General features: G+C 40.6%; 1 protein-coding gene across 42 annotated transcripts in view; it reads right to left on the bottom strand.

The window, feature by feature from the left end:
- Positions 1 to 25,807, bottom strand: part of FNBP1 (formin binding protein 1) — a 153,074-nt gene that overhangs the window by 52,403 nt on the left and 74,864 nt on the right. For all 42 annotated transcript variants that reach the window (XM_072748388.1, XM_072748383.1, XM_072748378.1 and 39 more), the window contains 4 exons: positions 22,589 to 22,645; positions 21,740 to 21,887; positions 7,627 to 7,689; positions 7,102 to 7,206 (listed from right to left, as the gene is read on the bottom strand). In XM_072748388.1, coding sequence (XP_072604489.1) covers positions 7,102 to 7,206; positions 7,627 to 7,689; positions 21,740 to 21,847 — 276 coding nt within the window. In that variant the 5' untranslated portion in view covers positions 21,848 to 21,887; positions 22,589 to 22,645. The remainder of the gene's footprint in view (positions 1 to 7,101; positions 7,207 to 7,626; positions 7,690 to 21,739; positions 21,888 to 22,588; positions 22,646 to 25,807) is intronic.

Raw genomic sequence — 25,807 nt, 5'->3', positions numbered from 1 at the left:
CACACAGCATGTGTGGATCTCAAACCCCAAGCTCGAAATTTAGATTGATGCAGTCCTGGCTTGGTAGCGACCCTAGGGAATGCCAGATTCCCGGAGAACCCATTTTATACCTAGGCCACAGATAAAAATCCCAAGGAACACACATTCATAATCACGCCATCTGTTCTGTGTGCCTCACATATTTTTCTGCTGTGATTTATACTTTTTTATAGGACTGAAACATAGGGCCATGACACTGGTATAACACACAAGCCTTGCCAACCATATGCAATTTTTCACGGTATGTTTATGTTAACTGGGAAGATATTTCTTGCTGTGTGAAAATGATGGATAACTGCCAAAAACTACCTCTTGGATCAGAATTCTCATTTTGACGAAAGTAGTCTCATTAGAAATGAATGCTCCCAAGGACCTATATCTCTGAAGGTCCTAATACTTGGAAGGACACACATCTCAAAAACAAGAGTTATGATGCTCGATACAGATGGTTAGTTTTAGTAGGGTTGTTGTTTGGTTGGTATTTTGGTTACAAAATTCTCTAACTGTTGAGTGATCTGTTTCTAGGCCTATTTTCCCTAGAAACAATGTTTGTTATTTTTAGAAGTGTTCTTGCATAATGGAAGGTTTGCAGCAATGCATGCATGGGATTATAGCAGAAATGTATGTATCACAAAATACACAAGGAAATAAGTCACCATGAGCAAGTCAGCAGAAACAACAAATTGAAGAATCAAGCTCACAAAGATTATAGATACTGAAATCAATCAAATAGGGAATATAAAATCAAGAAGTAAAATATGACATAAAAGTGTGACAAAGTCACCAGAAAATAACAAAAAGACTACACAGATTTTAAAGGGAGCCTAAAGGCACTTCTAGAAGTGAAAATGTAACAACTGAAATGAGAGAACTAAGGGATGCATTAAACCACAGATTAGACACAGCTTAATAAAGAATTAGTGAAATGAAAATTATATCTGAAGGAATTAGATGGAGTACAGCAGGGAGAGACAAAGATGAGAAATATAAATGCAGGTTAATATAATAGGCAGAAAGGATACAGAGTAGAAGTTTTAACCTGCACCTTATAATCAGAGTTCCAGAAGAAATAGCAGAATGGGAGATAGACATCTTTGGAAAAACTCTAACCAAGAGCCAATAAACTCACTGAATCAAAAGCAACATGAAAAAGAAATTCACAGTTAGATACATTATAGTGAAATTCAGTGAAGAACAAAGACCCAAAAAATATCTCTGTAGTTACCAAGAAAAGATATTATCTTCAAAGTATTAACAGTCACACTGACTTCTTGCTCACTGTGACTTCTCAACACAAATGAGAGCCAGAAGATGGTGGAATTAAGTTCCTCCTCCAGGTACAACACAATTGCCCTGACATTGTATACATGGAGAAATCGTCTTTCAAGAATGAGAGTGATGACCATTCCAATCAAACAAAAACAGATTTTACTGCAATAAATCTCTGCTAAAGGCAGTTCTAAAGGATGCCCTTTGGGAAGAAGGAATAAGATCCCAGATACAAAAAGAAATGGTAAACACAGAAAGTAGAAGGCATACTTACAGGACTGTATGAAATTACAAAAGCCTAACTTGTATAACTGAACCCCAAATACTCACAAATAAATTACAGTAGTCAAAGGGAGCTAGTTTAGTTAAAGTGTTGGATGGGAAAACATTAGTAAAGATCCTAAAAGACTACATAGTTTGAGCTGAATATGTACATTAAAATGTCTAGGAAGCACAGAAAGGGAATACATAATCTCCAAAGTGGTATAGGTAAAAATATGGAATGAAGAAAGTAAACAAAACAAAAATTTCAAAATGCAAGAAGGCAAGAAACAAAGAGTATCAGAGCAAGAGGTAAGAAAACACAGGGAAAATGAGACAAAGAGAAAAGAAAATGAGATGGTCAGTATACATGAATCCAGCCAGATTCTCCAGGGAAAGACAAAGACCATCAGACTGAATTAAAAAGAAATCTAGCCATGTGCCATTTATGAGGGCCCCATCTAAATATGAGGACAAAGAAACAAAACATGTAGAGTAAAAGTATCGGGGAGATTCTCCAGGCAAACACTAGCCCAAAGAACTGATATAAAACAGGCAAAACAGATTTCAAGGCTGAAAGCATAACTGCAGAAAGAAGTTCACTACACATGCATGAAAAGTCAAAACACACTAAAGATATTACAGTTATAAAATTAATTAATTAAGTAATTTATTTGTTTATTAAAGGCTTTCTTTTTTTTATTTAATTTTTTAAAAGAGTAATCTCTACACCCAACGTGGAGCTCACACTCACGTCCCCGAGATCAAGAGCCAGCTAGGCAGCCCTCAAATTTATTTTTTAATAAAATAACTTTACAATAGACCTAAGTGTAAGTGTAAAGATTAACGCAGTGAATACTCTCATCAGTCCTGTTCTTTTGTGTTCCCATTCTACAGACAGGAAAAGCAAGGCATACAGAAGTCACACATCTGTCTCAAAAAATTATATAACAAATGGCAAAAAAAAAAAATCTTCATGGGATGTCTGGGTGGCTCAGTGGTTGAATGTCTGCCTTCGGCTCAGGTCATAATCCTGGAATCCCGGGATTGAGTTCCAAATCAGATTCCCTAGGAAAGCCTGCTTCTTCTCTCCCTATGTCTCTGCCTCACTTTCTGTGTCTCTCATGAATAAATAAATAAAATCTTTAAAAAAAATCTTCATGATGGGAAGATTTGCATAAATCCTCAGCATATTGGATCTAATGAAAATATGTAAAGATGGATAATACACATTCTTTTCAATTATTTACAGAATGCTGGTAAAAGCTGACCATGTATTGGGCCATAGAACAAGTCTCAACAAACACCAAAGACTCAAACTCAGACTTCCTAGAATGATGATGCAATTAAATTACAGAGATCAATAATGAAAAGACAAATTTAAATATGTCATACAATTGGAAATTTTTACCTTTTTTTTTTTTTACAAAAGGTTTATTTATTCATTTGAGAGACTGAGAGAAGGGCAGAGGGAGAGGGAGGAGCAGACCCCCACTGAGCAGGGAGCCTGATACAAGATTTGATCTCAGGACCCCAAATCATGACCTGACCCCAAGGCAGATGCTTAACCGACTGAGTCACCCAAGTACCCACAGTTGGAAATTCTTTTTTTTTTTTTTTTCACAGTTGGAAATTCTTAAATAGGCTTCCAAATAAATCACAGGAGAGATTCAACAGTAAAGGAAATGAAAAGTATCTCAAAATAAACAATAGTAGCTCTCCATATCAAAATTTGTGGGTTGCAGATAAAATTGTATGTGAATGAGAAATGTGCTACTTTCTTTTCTTTTCTTTTTAAAGTAGACTCCCAACACAAGGCTTGAACTCATGACCCTGAGATAAAGACTTGAGCTGAGATCAAGCATTGGACACTTAACCGACAGAGCCACCCAGGCGCCCTGAGAAATGTGTTAAACATTCACACTACAAAAGATGAAACCTGAAATGAGGTCGGCAAGAAGAAAGAAATTTCTGAAAGGGCAAGAGGATACATCCAAAGAAAAGGAAGAAGAAGAAGAAAAAGAAACTAAATGAAATAGAAAATAAAAATAGATAAGGGAAGTTCCACAACGATAAGTTTGGGGTTCTCGGAAAACGTGAATAAAAATGATTTCAGAAAAGAGAAAATCGTATAAATAAGCAATATTAGGAGTCAGTAAAGAGGGGGACACAACAACAGAGGCAGCAAACACTAAGGTGAGAGAATATTATAGGCAACCTGAAGGCAATAAACTTGAAAACTTAGAATAAATGGGTCTATATCTAGAAAAATACAACCTGCCATATGGACCAAAGAGGAAGCAGACAACAATGAAGGAATTGACTCAGTAGTCAGAGACTTTCCCGCAGTGAAGTATTATGAAACATTCAAGAAACAATTTCAATTTACATGCATTATTTCAGAGAATAGGGGGGAAAAAGCATTATTTTGAAACTAATAAGTAAAACAAACTAGGGCGGAAAAGAAAGAGAAACATTATAGATCAGTTTCAATGAGAAAAGATTCAAAACTCTAAAGTAAAATATTCACAAAACAGATTCAGATTATGCATTTAAAAAAAACCATCACCACCTAGTTGGATTTGTCACAGGATTGCTAATTTGGTTCAATATAAGAAAACCAACTGTGTAATCTATAGTATTAATGGATTAAAGAAAACAGAAAAAGTATTTGATAGTGTTCAATATCAAGTCAAGTTGAAAGAAAAACTTCACGACAAAAAAGGAAAAGAAAGGAATCCCTTAGTTTGATAAAGGCTTTATTAAAATCATGCTAATGGAGAAACATTTGAAGTATTCTCTTCATAATCAAGAATCAGGATAAGGAGGGCCATTACAACTGCTTCCGCCAGCATAAGGGCGGTTATGACCAACAGAGCCAGATAAGAAAAACAAAGAAAAACCATAAGGATTTAAAAATAAGAAATAGGGGCAGGGGATCCCTGGGTGGCTCAGCGGTTTGGCGCCTGCCTTTGGCCCGCGGCGCGATCCTGGAGGCCCAGGATCGAGTCCCGCGTCGGGCTCCCGGCATGGAGCCTGCTTCTCCCTGCTGTGTCTCTGCCTCTCTCTCTCTGTGTCTATCATGAATAAGTAAATAAATAAATCTTAAAAAAAAAAAAAAATGAAAGAAAGAAATAGGGGCAGCCCGGGTGGCTCAGCAGTTTAGCGCCGCCTTCAGCCCAGGACATGATCCTGGAGACCCGGGATCGAGTCCCACGTCGGGCTGCCTGCATGGAGCCTGCTTCTCCCTGCTGTGTCTCTGCCTGTCTCTCTCTCTGTGTCTCTCATGAATGAATAAATAAAATCTTTAAAAAAAGAAAAATAAAGATGAGAAATAAAACTGTCATTATTTGCTGGTGATAGGACTGTCCCTACAAAAACAAAAACAAAAACAACCAAAGTGGAGATAAAAAGAGTTTAGCAAGGCATCTGCTTCCAACATTAATGTATAAAAGTCACATGCTCTATACTCCATGTGAATTAAGTAAAAAAACATAATAATGAATGAAAAAAATCAAGTCTGAAAAAAATAAATGAAAGTATGATTTTGTTTACATAATGGAAGAAATTATAAATATGCTCTTTGGAAATACATATGCCTGTGGTAAAGTTGGGACAAACAGCACGGAGGCGATTAACACCAAATTAAAGATAAAATATACCTGTAGGGTGGGGGATCAGGAACAGGAAGTTAGGGACAGACTTCAAAGGCATCAATAAGATTTTCTTTCTTAAGCTGGCTTCTAGATTAAAAGTGTTCTTTTGGTTCTTATTCTTTACACTGTACTTATACTTTTTTTTTTTTTTTAAAGAAAAGTCTCTGAAAGGTAAAATAACTTTTATTAACAATAGTTGGATGTTTTATATTTTTCCCCCTTTAGCTGTTTGCAGTTTCAGGTCTTTCTTTCTTTCTTTCTTTCTTTCTTTCTTTTCTTTCTTTCTTTCTTTCTTTCTTTCTTTCTTTTTTTTTTTTTTTTTTTTTAGATTTTATTTAGTCTCCAGGTCTCCAGGATCACACCCTGGGCTGAAGGCATCACTAAACCGCTGAGCCACCGGGCTACCCTCAGGTATTTCTATAATAAGCATGGATAGGTTTTATGTTAAGAAAAGGCCATGAAAGTAATTTCTTTTTTTTTTTAAGATTTTATGTATTTATTCATATTTATTCTATGTCTCATGAGAGACATAGAGAGGCAGAGACACAGGCAGAGGGAGAAGCAGGTTCCCTGTGGGGAGCCCGATGTGGGACTTGGTCCCAGGACCCTGAGATCATGACCTGAGCTAAAGGCAATTGCTCAACCACCGAGCCACCCAGGTGCTCCTAAAAAATAATTTCAAAAAAAAAAAAATCTTTAAATGAATACAAATCACTGTGATCTTACCTTTAGGATAATAAAATATTTGATAAAGGATGCATACCTTTGCTAGGTATGTTATACATATATTGACATACCTCATTTAGCCCCGAACAATTTTTTGATAAACTCTGGATCAACGTATTTTATGAGTCACATTTTAAATCCTTTGGGGACTGGGCGATTTCATAGGAATTTATAACAAATTGATGGTAACTTATGGTAACTTTATCAGCACATTAATATATCTTTTGGTAAAGTATCCCCACTCAAGCTCAAATAGAGACACCAAGGGTGTGTATTTTAATATATTAGATAATTCTCAAGGAAGGTGTGCTAATATAAACGTAGGCTTTAAGCAAGGAATTGGCAGACTTGGACAAATAACTAAACAATCTATACTGTTTTTCAACTAAACTCATCTCTCATGAATCTGGCAAAAGTGAAAGAAATCTATGAAAACTGTTGGGCTTCTCCCCACGTAAAGCATGATGCTGCAAGATGCCAAAACAGCCCCGGGGAAGCCATGGGATGAATACAGTCTTTTAACAGCCTAATGTTGTTTACACTGTATTGATGACTTTTAGAAAAAGAAAATTCAGCTTCGAGGGAAAAACACATATGAAACCACAAGAAGGTACAGTACTCGCTTTATCATATTCCTAACTGCAACGCAAGTCCATTTGGAGTAAAGCGCCTGATGGGACACAACCTGCCAACAACCTGAGTGTATCAACTGCAAGTCAGGCTGGCCTGCGAGTCCCTTTATCTCCCTAGCGGAAGCATTATAAGCAAGCCGAGCTCTTCCAGATGGTGTTGAGCTGGTCTGCTCTGGCTATTAAAGGGGTTGACTTTTTTCTTTGAAAAGCCATTAAGGGAAAGCCACAGCCTCCGGAAGCTCCCCCACCCCACCCCAGCCACTCCTGGGCTAAGCCTCTGTGTTATCATCCTGGGACTATGCAGGCCAACAAACTACCCCAATCATTAACACTGGAGACTCCCCAGAAGTCAGCTTCTGGTCCCCACGACAAGTGACACAAAATGTTAACAGCTGATCCTAGGTTCAGTGGGCTTTTGGAGTGACATCAGCAAGGAGAGCCAGGGGACAGGCAGTCTGGAGGAGGCGCGACAGGCACGCAGAAAGGAAGTGAAAGAGGAGCTCTCACTTTCACCTCACCTTTTCAACATCTGCTTTGGTTACATTGATGTCAGCGTCCATCTTCTCAAAGTACTGCTGTGCCCTGTCCGCCTCTTTGCAGTCACGTTCAAATCGTCTTTTACTCTGAAAGTAGAGGCAAGTGGTGGCAGGAGAGCAGTTGTTAATGAAACCTCAAGATTCCTATGAGAAGGTATAATTTTATCTAAATCCCCCAAAGAGCTTTCTCCTCTGAGCTGATTTGTTACATGTCCTATTTTCAAAGAATTATTCTAAAATCTGCATTTATTTCCACCCAAACTGTCTAACCTTTGTTCTTTCCACATGGTTTATTAGAAAATCACTCTGCTTGAGCTCTTTGGGCTCAACATTTTAGCCTCGATGATGGTGTCTAGAAACAAGTTTGATTCAAATTAGAAAAATCTCTAAAGGCATCTCTTTGGCCTTATTTTTTACGCTGTTTCTGTCTTACACTGGCTGATCAATTCAAGCCCACATTCAAAATAGAAAGTCTACAGACATTTCTTGAGTTGTTTGTTCACTTACTGATTCAAGTTGCTTCCAGCAGATCTCTATGTGCTGTTGTGCTTTCCGCCCATCATGAAAGTACTGGAAGCAGAAAACACAGTAATTAGCACCCCCTTTTTCTCATATTCACACGTGAGAAGAAAATTCATCCACTTAAATTATATTTAATTTTTTTTTTTAAGTAGGCTCTACACCCAGCGTGGGGCTTGAACTCATGACTCTGAGATCAAGAGTCACGTGCTGTACCGACTGAACCACTTAGGTGCCCCTCAATCACATTTAAATACTGAATCTCTAGCACATGCACCCCAAAGAAACATAAGAGTTAAAAAAATAAAGAGGAAGTGAAAATGCAAATGGTCACGGAGTTCCCTTTAAGACTTCAGATATGATAATATTGAATTCTAAGACTTACAGACACCACTTGTAAAAATGACAGGAATGTTTGCTAAGACAGCAATCACTTAGATCTTTATTTTTAATTGCTTTGAGAAGGAATTCATATACCACACGATTCACCCATTTAAACTCTACAATTCCATGCTCTTTGGTTTAGTCACAGAATGATGCAATGATGACCACAATTTGAGAACATTTTTTTCCTCCCAAAAAGAGAGCCTGTATCTCTTAGCTGTGGTCCCCACCTGCATCCTCAGCCCTAGGCAACCACCGCTCCACTTTCTGTTTCTATAAATTTGCCTGTTCTGGATTATTTCCTATGAATGGAATCACACAATATGAGGTCTTTTGAGACTGGCATAATGTTTCCATTAGTACATAATGTCCACTTAGCAGAAGTGTCTTCAAGGTTCATCCATGTTGTCACGTGTATCAGTACTTTATTTCTTTTTACTGCCAAGTGGCACTCCTTTGTATGGATATATACACATTTTATCCATTCACAGCCCATGAACATTAGGGCTTTCCCAGTTTGGGGCTATTATAAATAATGCTGATGCAAATATTTTTGTAAAACTTTTGTGTGGATGGATGTTTCCATTACTTAGACCTTTTTAGATTTTAAAATAAATTCCCTCCTCCTGCTATCTGTGAAGTCTCTGAGGCAGATAAGTCTCTGAGGCCTTGTGTTGACTAAGTAAGGATCCTAGAGTGCTAGACCAGGGTGAGCCTCAAGAATATTAGGAAAGGGGGTCAGAGGGGAAAGAACCAGACTGTATAGAGTCTTGTAGACTTTTCATCTTTATGAGCTGGGAGCCATGGTTCACTCTGAGTATAGACGTATATACTCATAGTATAGGCCATGTTATGAAGGAAGGTTCTAGGTAGGAGGCTTTCTCCAACCCTAGAGGCAGGAGACTTGGACCACAGGGTAGCAGTGCAGGTGGTGAGCAGGGGTCAGAATCTAGGTGTCCTTTGTTCAGGAAAACCCCAGGATCAGATGTGGGCAGACACTGAGCTCTGAGGTTGCTGGTCAGAGCTTTAGGAGAGAGGCAGGCCTGAGGGAATTGGACACAGCTTTAGATGTGTTAGGCTGACATTCTAAGAGACCCCCAAGTGGAGGCCTAACAGGTAGCTGGATGGCCAAGGGCGAGCTCAGACAGTGGTCAACGCTAACACACGATCAGTGTGGGCGTCATCAGCAGCAGGGGGGTGGTTAGAGCCACAGCCTCGATGAGATCACCAAAAGAACGACCAGTTGAGAACACGTGGAAATATTAAGAAAACGGTGTTCTTTCCATCCAGTGGCCTACAATCCCCAGTGTTTCTTAAATCCTGCCATATCCTATATCTGTGACATCACCAACTTTCTCAATGTGGTAAGGATTTCCCAAATCCATTCTCTGCCTTGTTCCGTGTCCCCAGAGGCAGGCCTGCATGGATCACACACAAGCTCCCTTGCCCTCCAGTCCTGTCAGATTTGCCTCAGAGGCTTGGGCACATCAGAGGGCATGAATTATTTATATATCTATATCTATATCTGTATCTATATCTATATCTGCAGCTTCCTCTTGCTAAGATGTTCTAGGTTGGCTGGGTCCTCAACTCAAGGCCACAGCTCCAGCCAAGCACTCCCACCTGCCTCTGAAGTGCCTGCAATGCTCCCTTTCCCCCGTAAGACCCAGGGGCCATGGCAGCTCCCCACCCTGACTAGTTCCAGGGTTCTGCACCCTACTGCTTCTCCTAAACCCCCTCCACAGCAAGGTGAATGCTCCTTTTACTAGACAACCTCTCTTCGATGACGGGGCTTGGATGTGCTGTCTGTGTTCAGAGGGACAAGGCAGGCCTCCGTGGTGGGATGTGCCATGGCCAGGAGGCAGGTGGAAAACATGACCCATGGAACAGGTCTCCTCAGCACAGCCTCAGACCTCTCTGTCCCCACAAGCCAGAACCCAAGTCACCAAGGAGGGCTGGGGACTCGGGAGGACAGGAAGGAGGAGACCAAATCAGATTTTGTCTTTTTAAGAACAGTGCTCTTGTATAAGGGATTGTTTTCTTGTCTCTCTTTTGAGACCACTTTTCACTGTTTTAAGCTCCTTTTTACGGCAAGTTTTATCCATCCAGCAATTTTTTTTTCTTTTTTCTTTTTTTGGTCTCTATGAATCCAAGAGAAACCCCTGGGGGCTTCATTCCTCCAGTTTCGTAACAGACACAGGGATGAAACCAAACAGAGATTGAGTCTAAGGTTAGAAATAAACAAGCGAAACAGGATGAAGGCCACGGATGTAAGAAGTAGAGCTGAGGGCAGAGCTCGGAAAATCTTGAACTTTGGAGGAAATACAAAACGCAGGCGAGTTTTCTGAAAGCCACATAGATCACTTGAACACTGAATGGAGGGCAGGACTGAGGGAGGCCCTGGCGGTGGTGCGGGGAGACACAGACAGGAAGGCAGAGAAACCCGCTGAGCGGTGCCCTCTCCCTCCCAGGGAGGTCCCAGGGGCTCTGGGAGTCCCGCCTGGTCAGAACCATGATGTTCTTGAATTGTCAAGGGGACGATCCCTTATTTTGCAAGCAGGATCAGTGTGTTCTGCGATTTGTGGAAAAGATCTCCCCATTCTCCCCCCAATTTTATTTTGAGATTTAGACAGACCCAAAGCAAAGGGGAAAAAAACCCCTTAGGGCCAAATCAGAGCTACACTCTAGGTTCATGCTATTGAAATTAATGTTTTCACAAAATGTGAGACTGGTCCTGGACCTAGAGAGGAAACGCACACACAAGAACATGCAGATAGTGAGTGACACGCACTGCCAGGAAAGGTTGACTCGGCTTTATCATCAAAGAAATCTTCTCTGAAGACAATAGAGATTTCCCCTCCCTTCCTAAAAGATCACATTCTGGGAACATGAGGGCTGATTTTAATTGAAAACCCACATCTTAAATTATCTTGCTACTCTTGCACTTAATATTAAAAATAAATATGAATTTATTTTTCAAGCACAGGTGTGGAGCTTGACTTGACTGACGAGCTTTCTCCCACAAAGGACTGCACAGTTCTTTTTTTTTTTTTTTTTTTTTTAAGATTTTATTCATTCATTCACAGAGAGAGAGAGAGAGAGGCAGAGACACAGGCAGAGGGAGAAGCAGGCTCCACGCAGGGAGCCTGATGTGGGACTCGATCCCGGGTCTCCAGGATCACACCCTGGGCTGCAGGCGGAGCCAAACCACTGCGCCACTGGGGCTGCCCTGCACAGTTCTATCCAACTAAAATAATCGTCTGAGAACTACACTTGAGATCCTAATGTCTCCTGTGATGTAAGGAAAAATCAAGGTGTCAGTCACTTTCCTTCATATGTATCTCTCATAGTATGTGTTCCTAAAGTTCATTTGGCTACAACACACCCAAATATACGTGGTGCTGCCCAATTCCTTAGGAAATCAGAAGGTGGAACCGAAGCCCTCCTGACCATCCTGGGCATCCAGCGACCTAGGCAGCAGTCATCTGTGTCCTCCTTCAATCGGAAAAGCTAGTTAACAGTTACAAAAATAAACAAACCAGCTTGCCAGATGTGTTTGTTACTTATTAACAAACAATGGCAAAGCATTTCTTCACTGGACAGTGAGCAAGTGTGTCTCCAAAAAGTGTGCCTCCGAGCTCTAAATAAAGAGGAATTGTTCTCTAGAAAAAGATAATAAGTCTTTTGGTGCCACAAAGTGAAGTCATCACGGCGCTTTTCTCCTATCAGCAGAGACGGGAAATGCCATCTCTAGAGACCCAGAGAAATGCTCCTGTCTTTCTCTTGCAAGCAAGATGTTTCATTTCTCTTCAGATGTAATAACAGACTTGTGAAAATGCCTGATGGTATCTCAGCTGACAGCTAAACCTACTTTCCTTTCAACTTTTTGGTTGAATCTCAAAACTATACAGGTAAAACCTATACAAATAAAAAAAGCATCCTTCCAATTTTTTGATAGGATTCTCCCAGCGACCAGGGGCAGCTGAGATAAGAATCACAGGGAACCTAAAATAAGCAAGCACTAACTTAAAGAAAAACTACAATGACAAAGCTTCCAAGAAGGTTTTACTGCACTGCAAGAGATTATACTTAGGCTGTGAAGATGGTTATTATTCACACTCCACAATTAGGTACAACAGCTGCTTGCTTTTACTCTATTTATATATAATTGACCATTAATTTTTAAAACTCCATAAAAAAGCAAAATATGGCATTGATGTGAGAACAGCCACTTCCAAAAACAAAGTGGAAAAAATAAGAGAATAAACACTCAATTGAGGACAGTCAACCATCTGGAATTTTAAATAAGACTCAGATTCCACAGATGAAAACAAAGGAACACAAGACTTGAAAAGGGCAAAGAAAAAAGAAGCTTGCAGAAAATATGTCTGTGACAAATATTATAATTTCCTCAAAATCCACAGTGTGGTGGGTCTGAACACTAGCAGCTTCTAAGTCTGACTCCGGATTAATTAATGCAACTCTGCATCTCTGTGGCAGAGGCATGGATTGGGACCCTGGAGGAAACTCAAACATTGTCAGCCCTGCTTCAGGGAGGACTTCACTCCCTCACTCCAATCCCAAACCATAAACCTTGAAGTGTGATGGCAGTCAAATTCTGATTTACCCAGTATGGTCAAATGATTAAATCAATATGATTTATTCAGGAAGGTCCATTTTCTCCAATCCATTTATAACACAAATACCTTTTCAGTGAACTTATTTCAAGTTCCTAACATGCCTACTTCCCAGTGTCATGCTTAGTTAACCACTCATCCCCCACCGACCATCTGGGCACCGGGCAGGGGACCCCATGCACGGTCCAGCAGCCAGTGCCAACTTGCCTTTACTCTGTCTCCCGGTGTGCCTTCTCCCCACTGCTCCTGTCATTCTCATGCTGGCTTTTGCTACCCAGACCGCTCCACACTTCACAATTTACCTGGAATCCAGGAGGCTTTTGTCCCTTCTTCAGAGTAATCCCTTCTTTCATATTCCTTAAAATTCTCATTGTTTTGAAGAATCTTAATGAGCTCTTTTTTTTTTTTTTTTTAAAGTAAGCTGGATGCCCAATGCTGGGGGGCAGGGGAAGGAGCTTGAACTCATAACCCAGAGATCAACAGTCACATGCTCTATGGACTGAGCTAGCCAGGCATCTCCTGAATGACTCTTAGGATGAAAGAATCTTAAAATGATCAATATCAAACAGTGAATGAATCATGTCCTTCACTTGACCCCTTCTGCTACTTCCAAACCCAGACAAGGAGAATCACCATCAGTAAGTTTCAGACACAGTGCCAGGTTGACCAAGGGTGAGACTTTAGGGGTGGTAATCCTTCCCCCCACACGCACGCTGAAAGCTCTTACAACCAAATTCAGTCATTCATTCTACGCATATTAACTGCATGTCCCCACGTGCAGGTTGCTGCTCATGCCAGGTGGTGTCCTTTTAAAACTGATTGGACAGAGTGGTAAGAGAAAGAGGGCAAGGGGATGGGGGTGGGAGGGTGGGGGGATGAGGGTTGGGTGCAGGGGCATTTTAGATAGATCTGGACAATGTAGGCATGAACTTGAAAGGTCGGGGGAAGGAAACATCCTTTTGAGCAGCTGGAACAGCAGCGGAGATGTCCTGAAGCAGGAAAGGGCTTGGTGTGTTCATACAGCGGCTAATGCCAGTGTGATCAGACCGAGATGAGAGAGAAGGTAGAAGCAGGCAAGGGCTGGACCACAGATGGCTTCCCAGGCCACGTGAGCGTGAGGGAAAGCTACCAAAAGGCTGAAGAAAGGAAGGGAGGAGGTGGTCTGATGTGCCTTATCACAGGGTTGCGTGGGTTGCCGTGTGGAGAATGTACCGAACGAACAGGGCAGGCACAGCAGAGGGACCAGGGAGGAAGCTGCTCCACTTGCTCCTAGGACAGCTGGTGGCACAGGTAGTGATGGGGAGCTGCGCCTTAGACCATGGGGTGAGCCTGGGAGCAGAGGGATGAATTAGGAGGTCAGGGTCAGTCCTCCAGGGGAGATGATGAGGACCAGACGAGGGGTGAGAAACGTTTGGATTCAGAACATTTACTGAAGGTAGAACCGACAGGATGATATCATACAGAAGATGGGATGTGAAGGAAAAAGAAGCCCTGAGTGCCCTATGGTTTTGGCCAGAGCATCTAGGTTAAAAACGACTGCCATTTACTGATCAGAGGAAATGCAGATTGGAGTGGGGTGTGATAAAGGAGTTTGAGGGACCCAAAGTTTCTTTTTGGGTAGGATAAAGAGACCACTGCATCTCACAGCTCTAGGGCATCATTCCAACTACTGCTGGGCTCCAGGGCCCCCGCTGACAATGGTGAGCTGGGGTGTCCTGGGATGGAGTCCTGCACTGGGCTCCCCACAGGAAGCCTGATTCTCCCTCTGCCTATGTTTCTGCCTTTCTCTCTGTGTTTCTCATGAATAAATAAATAAGCTCTTTAAAAAAAAATAGGTTCTAAACATAGTAGGGTCAGTCCATGCTACAAAGCTTCTTTATGGGAAATTAAGCTCCTCCCTAAGTTCCTAAATAGGATCTACCCAATACCTAACTTGGAGTCGACTGTTCTTTTAGCATCAATTTTTAAACATCCCTGAAACCTCAGGGAAAAAATATAACTGGTCAATTCCAAGTAATGTGAGGTCTTGTAAGCACTCTCTGAGTTTATAAAAATTTTAGTGAGTCACTGAAGGTATTGTATAATTGTTTCCTCTAGAACTTTTCAGAAACCACTGCCAAAAAAGCGATTCTGCTCCTGGCCAATATTTTGTAATGAACCATACTTTCCACCTGCTGGGAGAAGTTTATTTGGAGGTTCCAGTAAATGTTGGCCGGAGCCTCCTGACTCCCCTTCTGGAGCTACAAATCTCCATAAATCCCTCTTATGCAGTTAGTGGTGATCACAGTGGATAGCCCCTGAGACAGACTCAAAGTCTGGAACTGAACCAAACAATCTCTCTGAAATTCTCTAATAATCTGATTCAACGTGCAAAAATTGACAAGAGTGTATTTACCATAGTTCTTACGGAAGAACATATCTGATAGCAACTCCGAACTACCCAGATCTCAGATCTGCTAATTCACATCCACGTTGATCATTTCAGTGACTTGGGAATCTCATCTCTACTTGACCAAAGTTTAATTAAGAACCATAAGTCATGTAGGCTTTGACTTTATACTCTCTGGGAATTTAGCTTGGAGGAATGATCCCCACCCACACACTCAAAATAGCTATTAAGGCAACAAGTTCTCTGTAGTATTGTTCATATAACTAAAAGTAAGTAAATAGAAACTGGGAATAGCCTATAGATCAAATATTAAAGAATTAGTTAAGTGAACGATAATAGCATTAGAATAATGCATTGCCACGAAAATTCCAATTATTAAAACTACATGTTTCATGCAGAAAAATGAAAACTGCTTATGATATTAAATTGGGAATAAATAAAAATATAAATTATATCTACATATGGCTAAAATGCTTAAGTGTTATATACATGTAATATATTTATATAGAGATATTGCATATACACATCTATACCAGTCTCTATACATATCAATAGATCTTTGTCTATAAGGGACATCTAGAAGGTAACTTGGAAAAATGAGTATTTTGTTTCATAAAAATTTTAAGTTTTTGTTCTTTCATCCAGAGTTTTGGTAACATTCTTTAAAAATATTGGTAACTAGGGCAGCCCCGGTGGCGCAGTGATTTAGCACCGCCTACAGCCTGGGGTGTGATCCTGGGGTCCTGGGATCGAGTCCCAGGTCCGGCTTCTGCATGGAGCCTGCTTCTCCCTCCGCCTGTGTCTCTGCCCCCCCCCCCCCACTCTATCATAAATAAATAAATAAAAATCTTAAAAAAAAAGCAAATAAAAAAATAAAAATATTGGTAACTAATAAATGAATCATAGGATCCTCTGCCTTCAAAAAAGGGGGGAGAGTACATAAAAGGAATAGAAGTTCTTTTTTTTTTTTTTTTTTAAGTAGGCTCCATGCTGGGCATGGAGCTCAGTGTGGGGTTTGACCTCACAACCCTGAGATCAAGACCTGAGCTGAGATCAAGAGTTAGATGTTTAACCAACTGAGCCACTCAGGAGCCCCAAGAAATAGAAGTTCTTTTTGCATGTGGTCAGCTAAAAGAGATGAATATCATATTCACCGTAAATCTATCAAAATCTAGGAAAATCAGGCAAGTATAAAATTTCTAGAATTTACACATTAAAACTACTCGTGTTGCCTTATAAGGAATGTTGATTTCCCAGTAATTTCTACAGAACACCAGTAAGTCCTAGACATTGTCACATAGTACAGATTTATTGATAATTTACTTTTGCAGACAAAAAACTGAATACGAAGCAAAGGAACTGTCACTGTGTACTTTGATTTATCTTCACCCCAAAGACTGGCCACTGAGTCTATTAACTTCAAAGAGAATGTAAGCATCTCGCCAAAAATATAGTTTCTGCAGTGGAGCCCGTTAGGTGAAGAAATTAAGAGCTTCCTCATTGTGGGCTCCCAGGACTACTCACACTTCCTGATGGGAATTGTCACTGGCTCAGACATCAGGCAGGAAAGAACCTAAACTCCTTGCAGACAGCAAGTCAAGGTTTCCTTTTAAAGAAGTTACTTTTGAAAAATTAATGAATTTTCATAAAAGTGAGCCTACAGATTTGTGTCTTGGGACAAACACTGGTTAATCATGATACTATGTGACAGAGCTACATGTAATGTGGGAACAAAGTCAACGTGGACATTGCTCCCTAAAACCCATCTTTTCTCCAAAGAACATAAACAGCAAGTATTATCCTATTTTACAACGAGAGATTTTTAAGCTTTAAAGGACAAACAGCTGGCTCAGTATCATAAAATGGCCCCCAAGATGAGAAGAATGTCCATCTCTCCCTCTACTTCCTTCCTTCTTTTCAAATCCAGAGGGAAGGAAACATCTTCTGCAGAATGAGCTATTTATTTTTTGCCATGCAGACCCTTATTAGAGATTCATCTATTTAAACATAGCAAAATCTAGAGGAGAAATAATTTCACAGCAGTATTCCAAACTGAACTTGGAAATACTCTATACAGTAATGAGATCCAGCAGTAATCCTGTAAATTCAAAATCATCCCTGTAGGCAGATAGGATTTCGCTGCTATATCAAATGGCCCAAAACATATTATACTAATGGTTAAGACTGGTACTTAAGCAAGACATTATTTCTGGTCAGCTATGAGAAATACTAGCTAGACCTAAAATGGTGAAAGCAGCTTGTTTCAATGCCATCCACCAATTTAACATTTTTAGAAAGGTCTCTTTAAATGCACTGGGCCATATTATTATGATATATGGTCACTGGGAAGCCTGTGTACAGTCCTGCTTTCTGTAACAAACCCTGATCAGAATGCTCTGGGGTAGGGATGCCTGGGTGGTTCAGTCGGTGAAGCATCTGCCTTCAGCTCAGGTCATGATCCCAGGGTCCTGGGATAGAGCCCCACGTTGGGCTCCCTGCTCAGAGAGGATCCTGCTTCTCCCTCTCCCTCTGCTTGCTGTTCCCCCTGCTTGTACTCATTCTCTCTCTCCCTCAAATAAATAAGATCTAAAAAAAAAAAGAATGCTCTGGGACAGAAAGGAAATTTTGTACAGAGAAACAGAATGATCATGATAAGAGCTACCGAGGATGCATGCCTATGTATCAATACACCCAAATGCGATGCTCCTACGTGGCCTGCAACCTGGTAAGGTGGTTGTGATCAGCTCTCACTACAGACTCAGAACTCCGGGTTCAGAGAGCCTTTGTAACCTTGTCTGATGTTTCACAGCTGGTCGGCTACCAGAATCCCGAGCCCATTTGTTGACCGGAATGCCTGTGTCCTTTCCTCTCTTGGCCTGACAGCCATAAAAGGAGCTGTGAACACACTACTGGTTTGGGTTCTCCCTCTTCTAGAGAAGATCTGAACCATGCTATCAGCCCTTCCTGGCAGCACGGCAAAAAAGCCAACTAGATATGACACCAGAAGACCTGGATTTGAGTTCCAACTCTGTTGTGGCACTTCTGCTAGTCACTAAATGTCACCAGAAAGTGGAAAAGATCCCATTCTACTGTGTTTTCAAGAGTCATCTTTTTGAAAATAAGTAAGATCACTTTCTAATAAGAGTCAGGAAAGTCAAAAGGGAAAGCTCTAAAGGAGAAATATTGATTATTTCTATGAGGTTTGACCTCAAGGAGCACTTTATCTACAGCTAACTGCCCATGAAGATGTTTACACTGTATAACCTGGCATCCTTGGATGTAGGTTAAAGAACATAACTCAGTGGACACAAAAACATGCATGCGAACATGCATGGGCTTAGAGAGACACCCAGCTGCACCACCCTGTACGGGACTGAATCCCAGCCTTGCCACCTCCAGCCTCCTGGTCTGGGGTAGAATGTGTAATGTCCCAAGGGGTGCTATGAGGATGAAATAAAAGCCTAATAGATATTGGTGATTATAATCCATAAAAATGAAGACTTGAGGACAAGCAATTAAATAGCCAATATTATCAGAATAATTTTTAAAATCACAGCAAAGCAACATATAACGTAATGCCACATTATGCAGTCATTCAAAATAATGGTAACTATTACACAGAAGAAAAGCAAAAATTTTCATGATGTATTAAAACAACAGGGATATGCATTTGCCTATTGATTCTTTCTAGAATTTTAAAAGGTTTCGAATTTTCTAAAATGTCAATTTAATGTAATGACAAAACATTTCAAGAGAGCATGGTCTTTGCAGTTCTTCCTAGCAGAACATCTGACTCAGAGATGTGTGCTTGTAATTCTCCCTAAAAATAAAAGGAACACTACGTATTGCAAGATATTATTTAATGTGTACCTGTATCACCTATAATTTACTCTATAAATTACTATAATTTCTGATTAAATAAAGGGAACAGAATTCAAACTACAAATATGTACGAAAAACATATGATTAGCAGTGAGTGAATAAAAACAAAAGGACCAAATCACAACACAAAAAAGAAATAACAAGGATCCTCAGCTAGTGACACAAAGTCTAACTAAGAATTAAGTTGAGTCTAAGACTGCTTCTCTCTACTTCCTAAATCTTTCTCCCACCCTGGGAGTATTTCTCAGGAGCCTGCTTCGTCCCAGCCTGGCACTCATCCAGGTGCTCAGGATAGGAGAGTAGCCCAGAAAATTCTTGCCCTCGTGGAGCTTACATTCTAGAGTGAGATGAAAGAAAACAAACAAACACATAAAATGTTAGATGCTGGGTAAGCACTATGGGAAAACAGTAGAGCAGGGAAGGTGGTGGAAACAAGGAGAAGAAGGAGAGGTGGGACTTTGTAATTTTTTTTAAAAAGCTTTTATTTGGGGATCCCTGGGTGGCTCAGAGGTTTAGAGTCTGCCTTCGGCCCAGGGCATGATCCTGGAGTCCTGGGATTGAGTCCCATGTCAGGCTCCCTGCATAAAGCCTGCTTCTCCCTCTGCCTGTGTCTCTGCCTCTTCCTCTGTGTCTCTTGTGAATAAATGAATAAAATCTTTAAAAAAATTTTTTTATTTGTTTATTCATGAGAGACATAGGCAGAGGGAGAAGCAAACTCCCTCCTGGGAGCCTGATGCAGGACTCAATTCCAGGACCCCAGGATCATGACCTGAACCAAAGGCAGACACTCAACCACTGAGCCACCCAGGTGCCCTGGGACTTTGTAATTTTAAATAGGTGGACAAGACAGACCTCCAGGAGATGATATTCCCAAGAAAGAAGTCAGCAAGTGAGCTCTGCAGAAATCTGGAGGGAAAGCTTTCCAAGGAGAGAAAAGCTGGTGCAAAGGCCCTGAGGCAGGATCACACCGGGCAAGGATGAGGAGCAGCAAGGGGGCCATATTGTTGGAAGAAGAGAGATTCAAAAAAGTAACAGGAAGCCAGGTTATGTGGGTTCATATCTCATGATTCACTCCAGAAACAGAATTTATACTCTGCATTAAGGTAATTGCAGAGAGTTCTTGTTTAGGGTGGTGGCTAAATTTCTAAGCTGTGTGGGTAGATTCAGGTCAGTCAAGAGAAACAAAGCATTGAACAAAGAAACAAACAGGGAAAAGGTATAAACTTTGCAAGGTTGAGGGAAGTTCAAGAACCCAGGGAAGCAGTCCAACATCATGTTCGGATTTATTGTATTTGCTTCATGATTACATTAGGCATTTGTGGTTCATTCTGAACCTTAGTATTCTGTTTCACTGCTTCCTTTCCATCACAGGAAAAAAAAGATCTTCTTTAATGAATGGCCTGGAAGATGCTGTCATCTAACTTGGGGCTCTGGGGCAGGGTTTCTCAATCTGGGCACTACGGACATTATGGGCCAGATAGTTCTTTGTTGATGAGGCTGGCCTGCTCACTGTAGGACGTTTAACAGCATCTCTGGGTTCTACGCATCAGATGCCGATGGCAGCCTTCCCATCCCCATCTAATCCCCCAGACAACCAAAACTATCTCCAGATACTGGCAAATGTTGCTGAGGTGGTGAGAAAAATTGTGCCCTGTTGAGATCACTGCTCTAATGTGAATAGATAAAAACTTCATCTCAGTTTATGAATTGTGTTTTATTTATATATATATTTTCCAGACGAATGGGTGATCTTAAGGCACAGATCTGTTACTAACTATTAAACATACCCAAAGCCATGTGCTACCTACTTACAGCTTAGATAGAAGTAAACCCTTCAGATGTTCCAAATACTTTCCTGTCTCAGGGCCTTTGCACTGGCTGCTCCCTCTATTGCTTGTCCCAGGCCACTCCTATTCATCCTTGTTAAAACGTTAGGTGGTAAGGGCCTTGGCAAGCTGCTCCCGGATTCTGAGCAGGAGCATGTTAGGTATTCCTATCATCTGCTCCCATAGCACCTGTACTCATACTTGTAGCAACTATCACAGTTGCAATTAGGTAAATATTTTGGTCATTATTATTTAATATCTCTCCCCATTTCAGCAGGAACCACATCTTCCCTGTTGGCTCCTCCATCTCCAGCAGACTAAAAGAATTACAGTGGACTCAAATTTAAATGAAAAAAGTATTATCACTGGCCACCTTTACTACTTTATTACTAACAAATTATGACGTACCGAATAATTGATCAGAGAACAATGATACAGACCACAGCTTAAAAATAAATCTTTTAGGGCAAAACCTTGACTATGAATATACTTTGTGTGAGCATACATTTTTCTCCTTTGTTAACAATAAAAGCTATGAAAAGATTATAGTGAAGGTAGGAGGAACACAAATGGTCCTCTTCATTAGAGGATGAAGGAGCCAAAGAACAGAGTAGATGTACCTGGGATCATCTTTCTGGGTTTTTGAACATTTTATAAGGATTTATTTTAATACTATGTATTCCACACCACATATATAATCTTATATTGCTTACTCTTTTTATGACTCTTTTTATGTCCTCAAGTATAATTAAATTCCTCAAAGGGATTAGCATCCTGGCAGTCTCCAGATAAGTTTCAGTGGCTGAGGGACCCTTATAAAGACCTAGAAACACCTTCTAAGAACAGAGTCCATAACTTTTACACGATTTAGTTCAAGTTCAAGACCTACCACCTTATATGACTGTATTTAATTTGAAAGCTTCTAGGGATATTCCCGTTACCCCTGGTCCATCGCTTATGAAGAAAAAACATATTTTTCTTACCGATTTCCTCTCCTGCTTCAGTTCCTGGACGTAGCGGGCTAACTCCACAGTGATGTTTGAGGTCATGTTCTCAGAGATAACTTCATGCTGCCCAGCATAATCGTTCATTTCGTTCAAGGTGGAAAGGAAGGCTTTGCACGCCGTATACCTACGGAAGTGAACACACGCCACTCTTTTCAAACAATGCCCCGTCCCTTCTAACACTGTATGTGCTGATGAAATATTAATTAAAATCAGGTTAATGTGCATTGACCTCCCATAGGATCCTGACAGTTCATTACTCATGAGTGTTCTCATTGAAATGGCTCAGAATTAATTACAACTGAAACACTTTGCATTTTGTGACACTGAATCACTCTACATAACCAGTACTTGCCTATGTTAATACTTGGTCCAAATATGACCCCCAAATGCCTTTACCTGCTATAGGTACTAATGCAACGGATGTTTAGATCTAAATTAGAGACATAATACATTATAAGGGCTGTGCACGGTAAGGGGCCTTAATTTCTAACTGAACAGGACATATTTCTCAATGAAAGAGACTCTTGATATTATAAAAGCAAATCAACACTGTGGAATGCATAATCCACACTTCCTGTATTTGCTTAGATTATATTCTAAGCTTTTCCCAATTACCTTAATTGAAACAATCTGGAATAGGTCTAGTGACTCAGCATAAGTTAGTTGAGTAGGGTTTTTATTGTTCTCACTGCCAATTTTAAAACTAGCACAAATATAAGCGGGGAATGCAGCTTCTTTTTGCTGATTTCATTCATCCTTTCCTTCATCCTTATCACGATGGGTATAAAGATATCACCACATAATTATCAGCATTATTAAACAGACCTGTATTCTTCTTCCTCCTTTGAGTTCTTCTTAGGCTGGTATTTCTTTGCGAGGTTCCTAAAAGAAAAATGCAGACCTGTCACCTTCTATAGAAAGATGATTGAGAAATCAAAAAAGAAAGATGAAATCAGTGCTTTTGCTTATGAGAAAAAAAAATCACAAAATATCCACAACTGAAATTCATTTATTTCCTTCCTTCCCACGCCCCCCTTTTTAAGTCATCTCTACGCCCAATGTGGGATTGGAACTCATGACTCCAAGACCAAGAGTTGCATGCTCTTCCGACTGAGCCAGCCAGGTGCCCTTGCTTCCTTCCATGTTTCTATATGAGTGATAAAGCTCAGGATATGAAGGATCACACAGCTTTGAATCTTTTGTCTCAAAGGTAGAGCACATTGAGAACAGAAAGGGCCGGGCAGCCCCGGTGGCCCAGCTGTTTGGTGCCATCTTTGGCCCCGGGCGTTATCCTGGAGACCCGAGATCAAGTCCCATGTCGGGTTCCCTGCATGGAGCCTCCTTCTCCCTCTGCCTGTGTCTCTGCCTCTCTGTGTGTGTCTCTCATGAATAAATAAATAAAATCTTAAAAAAAAAAAAAGAACAGTAAGGGCCACCAACTGGGTGTTAGCCTGGCTGTTAAAACCTGACTTTAATTGGAGAGTATAGACTATATGTATACATGCAGTGGCTTTCACCTGTAGCACTGAACTTTCCTACCAGGCCACCGTTCCCTCCTGATCATCTTCACGATGATCCAAGGAAAGCGTATGGACTATGTCAAAATGTTCGAATTAAAAATCCAAGTGCTGGGTGCCTGAGTGGCACAGTTGGCTAATCATCCAACTCTTGGTTTCAGCTCAGGTCATGACCCTGGAGTCATGGAATTGAGCTCTGTGTTAGGCTCCATCCTCAGTGGAGAGTCTGCGTGAGATTCTCTCTCTCTCTCTCTTCCCCTCTCTCTCTGCCCCTCCCATTCATGCTCTCTAAAATAAATAAATAAATCTTTTAAAAAAATCCAAATGCCAATGACATGTTGTCAAGGCTGTGTGGCTGCTCCCACAAAAGAGATAATGAAAAAGAAAGGAATTTGGGGGATGTTCGTGCTAAGACATTTAATTAGGAACTTTCAACCTGCCTAGCAGGTTTGCACTGAACACACTCAGATGAGCCAAAATCACTTACATTTCTCTTCCTAATCTCACCTCTGGGTCAAGAGTCCAGATAATCTCTATATTCAACATGCTTAAATTTACACAAAAACCAGGAGGTAAGGCTGAAAACATAAAACTCACTCACATGGGTTTCACTGGCCGATTTCTCATGGGACCTGACTTTAGTGGCTACACTTTATGGAAATAGTCAGAAGAGGCTGACTAATGGTCCACAGTCAGGGTCTTCATTTGACCGCATCTCAGTACTCACTTCCCTGTTTATCCCATGTTTCTATTCCTCTTTTCTAGTAACTCCTTTCATTATTTCACATTCTTTCATTTCCCCTGAATCTACAGATTGACCTAGAAAAAAATATACCACCATAAATTTACAATTTTGATCATGGTACACTTTACAAAGTGGACATGATTTCATCTCTAACAGGTGCTACTAGGTGACATGAGGCAATGGACTTTAGTAAAAAGGACATTGCTCTAGGATGGCATGACTCCAGACAAATGACTGAGCAAGTCTGTAGGTCCAGCTCCTCATTTGTGCATTCAGGGGGGTTGGATGAAATGACCTCTGTTGCTCCCTCAAGTTTGGAAATTCTGGGAGAATATGTAACACCCAACAGAATATCGATTGTTGCAACTTAAAGATATGAAGGATGCCTGGGTGGCGCATTCGGTAGAGCCTGACTTTTGATTTCGAGGGTCATGAATTCAACCCTGACATTGGGCATAGAGCTTACTTAAAATAATAGTAAGAAAATAAAAGTAAATTGAAGACATGAGTATATAATTTCAAAATTATAATTAATTTTTAACTATTAGGGACACCTGAGTGGCTCAGCAGTTAAGTGTCTGCCTTTGGCTCAGGGCATGATCCTGGAGTACCAGAATCGAGTCCCACATCAGGCTTCCTGCATGGAGCCTGCTTCTCTACCTATGTCTCTGCCTGTGTCTCTACCTCTCTCTCTCTCTGCTTCTCATGAATAAATTAAATAAAATCTTTAAAAATAAATAAACCATGTCACATTTTCTCTGCTGATACTCTGGATGCATAGTACAGTTACCTAATAACCTAGGTCCAAAAAAATGTTGAAAAGCAGTTATTTCCTTAAAAATGTGGTTTAGGGGCCCCCGGCTGGCTCAGTTGGTGGAGTACACAGCTCTTGATCTCAGGATTGTGAGTTCAAGCCACACTGAGTATAAAGATTACTTAAAAATAAAATCTTTGAAAAAAAAATAAAATAAAATCTTTGAAAGAAAGAAAGAGAAAGATACTTGAAAAAAATAATGTAAGGAGAGAAATCATCTTTGTTGAAAGCAGAGTATAGCTCTTGAGTTAGTTTACCAATATCACTCCTTAAAAGGTAGACTAAATAAAAATAGTCCATCTTAGTTATGGGTGGCAGGGATGGAGGGGAACACATGGAAAGCAGATGTCTATATAACCAAAAGGTTTTTTTCCACATATACATAGAGAGGCATATATGGGAGACTAGGGTATTAAAAACCCTAGTAGCTGCATGTGAGAATTTTTTTTTCTGTAGAGAGGAAGAGGGGGGGGAGGAAGGTGGGGGGAGGGACAGAGGGAGAGGGAGAGAGAATCTTAAGCAGGCTCCACGCCCAGTGAAGACCTCAGTGTGGGACTTGATCTTATAACCCTGATATCATGACCTGAGGTGAAATCAAGAGTCAGATGCTTAGTCAACTTAACTACCCAGATGCCCCTGTATGTGAGATGTTTTTAATGCATGGTTTAAAATATTAATCATTTCTTCTGCTAACTATAAATTATAAATTGAAAATATCACTTCTAAATTCACATCTTATATAAAAATTCTTTTGAAACTTTAAAAAAATATATTTTATTTATTTATTTGAGAGATGGGGGGAGATAGTGAGAACGAGCAGAGGCAGGGGAGAGGGAAAACAGGCTTCCCACTGAGCAGGGGGCCCCATGAGGGGCTCGATCCCAGGACCCTGAGATCATTATGAGCCAAAGGCAGACACGTAACTGAATGAGCCACCGAGGTACCCCTGAAACTGCTATTTCAATGAT

Source organism: Vulpes vulpes, chromosome 2 (genome assembly GCF_048418805.1).
Source record: "Vulpes vulpes isolate BD-2025 chromosome 2, VulVul3, whole genome shotgun sequence".
In the NCBI taxonomy this organism is placed as follows: domain Eukaryota; kingdom Metazoa; phylum Chordata; class Mammalia; order Carnivora; family Canidae; genus Vulpes; species Vulpes vulpes.
Note: the sequence above shows the minus strand (reverse complement) of the source record. Positions and strands in the feature narration are given on the sequence as shown.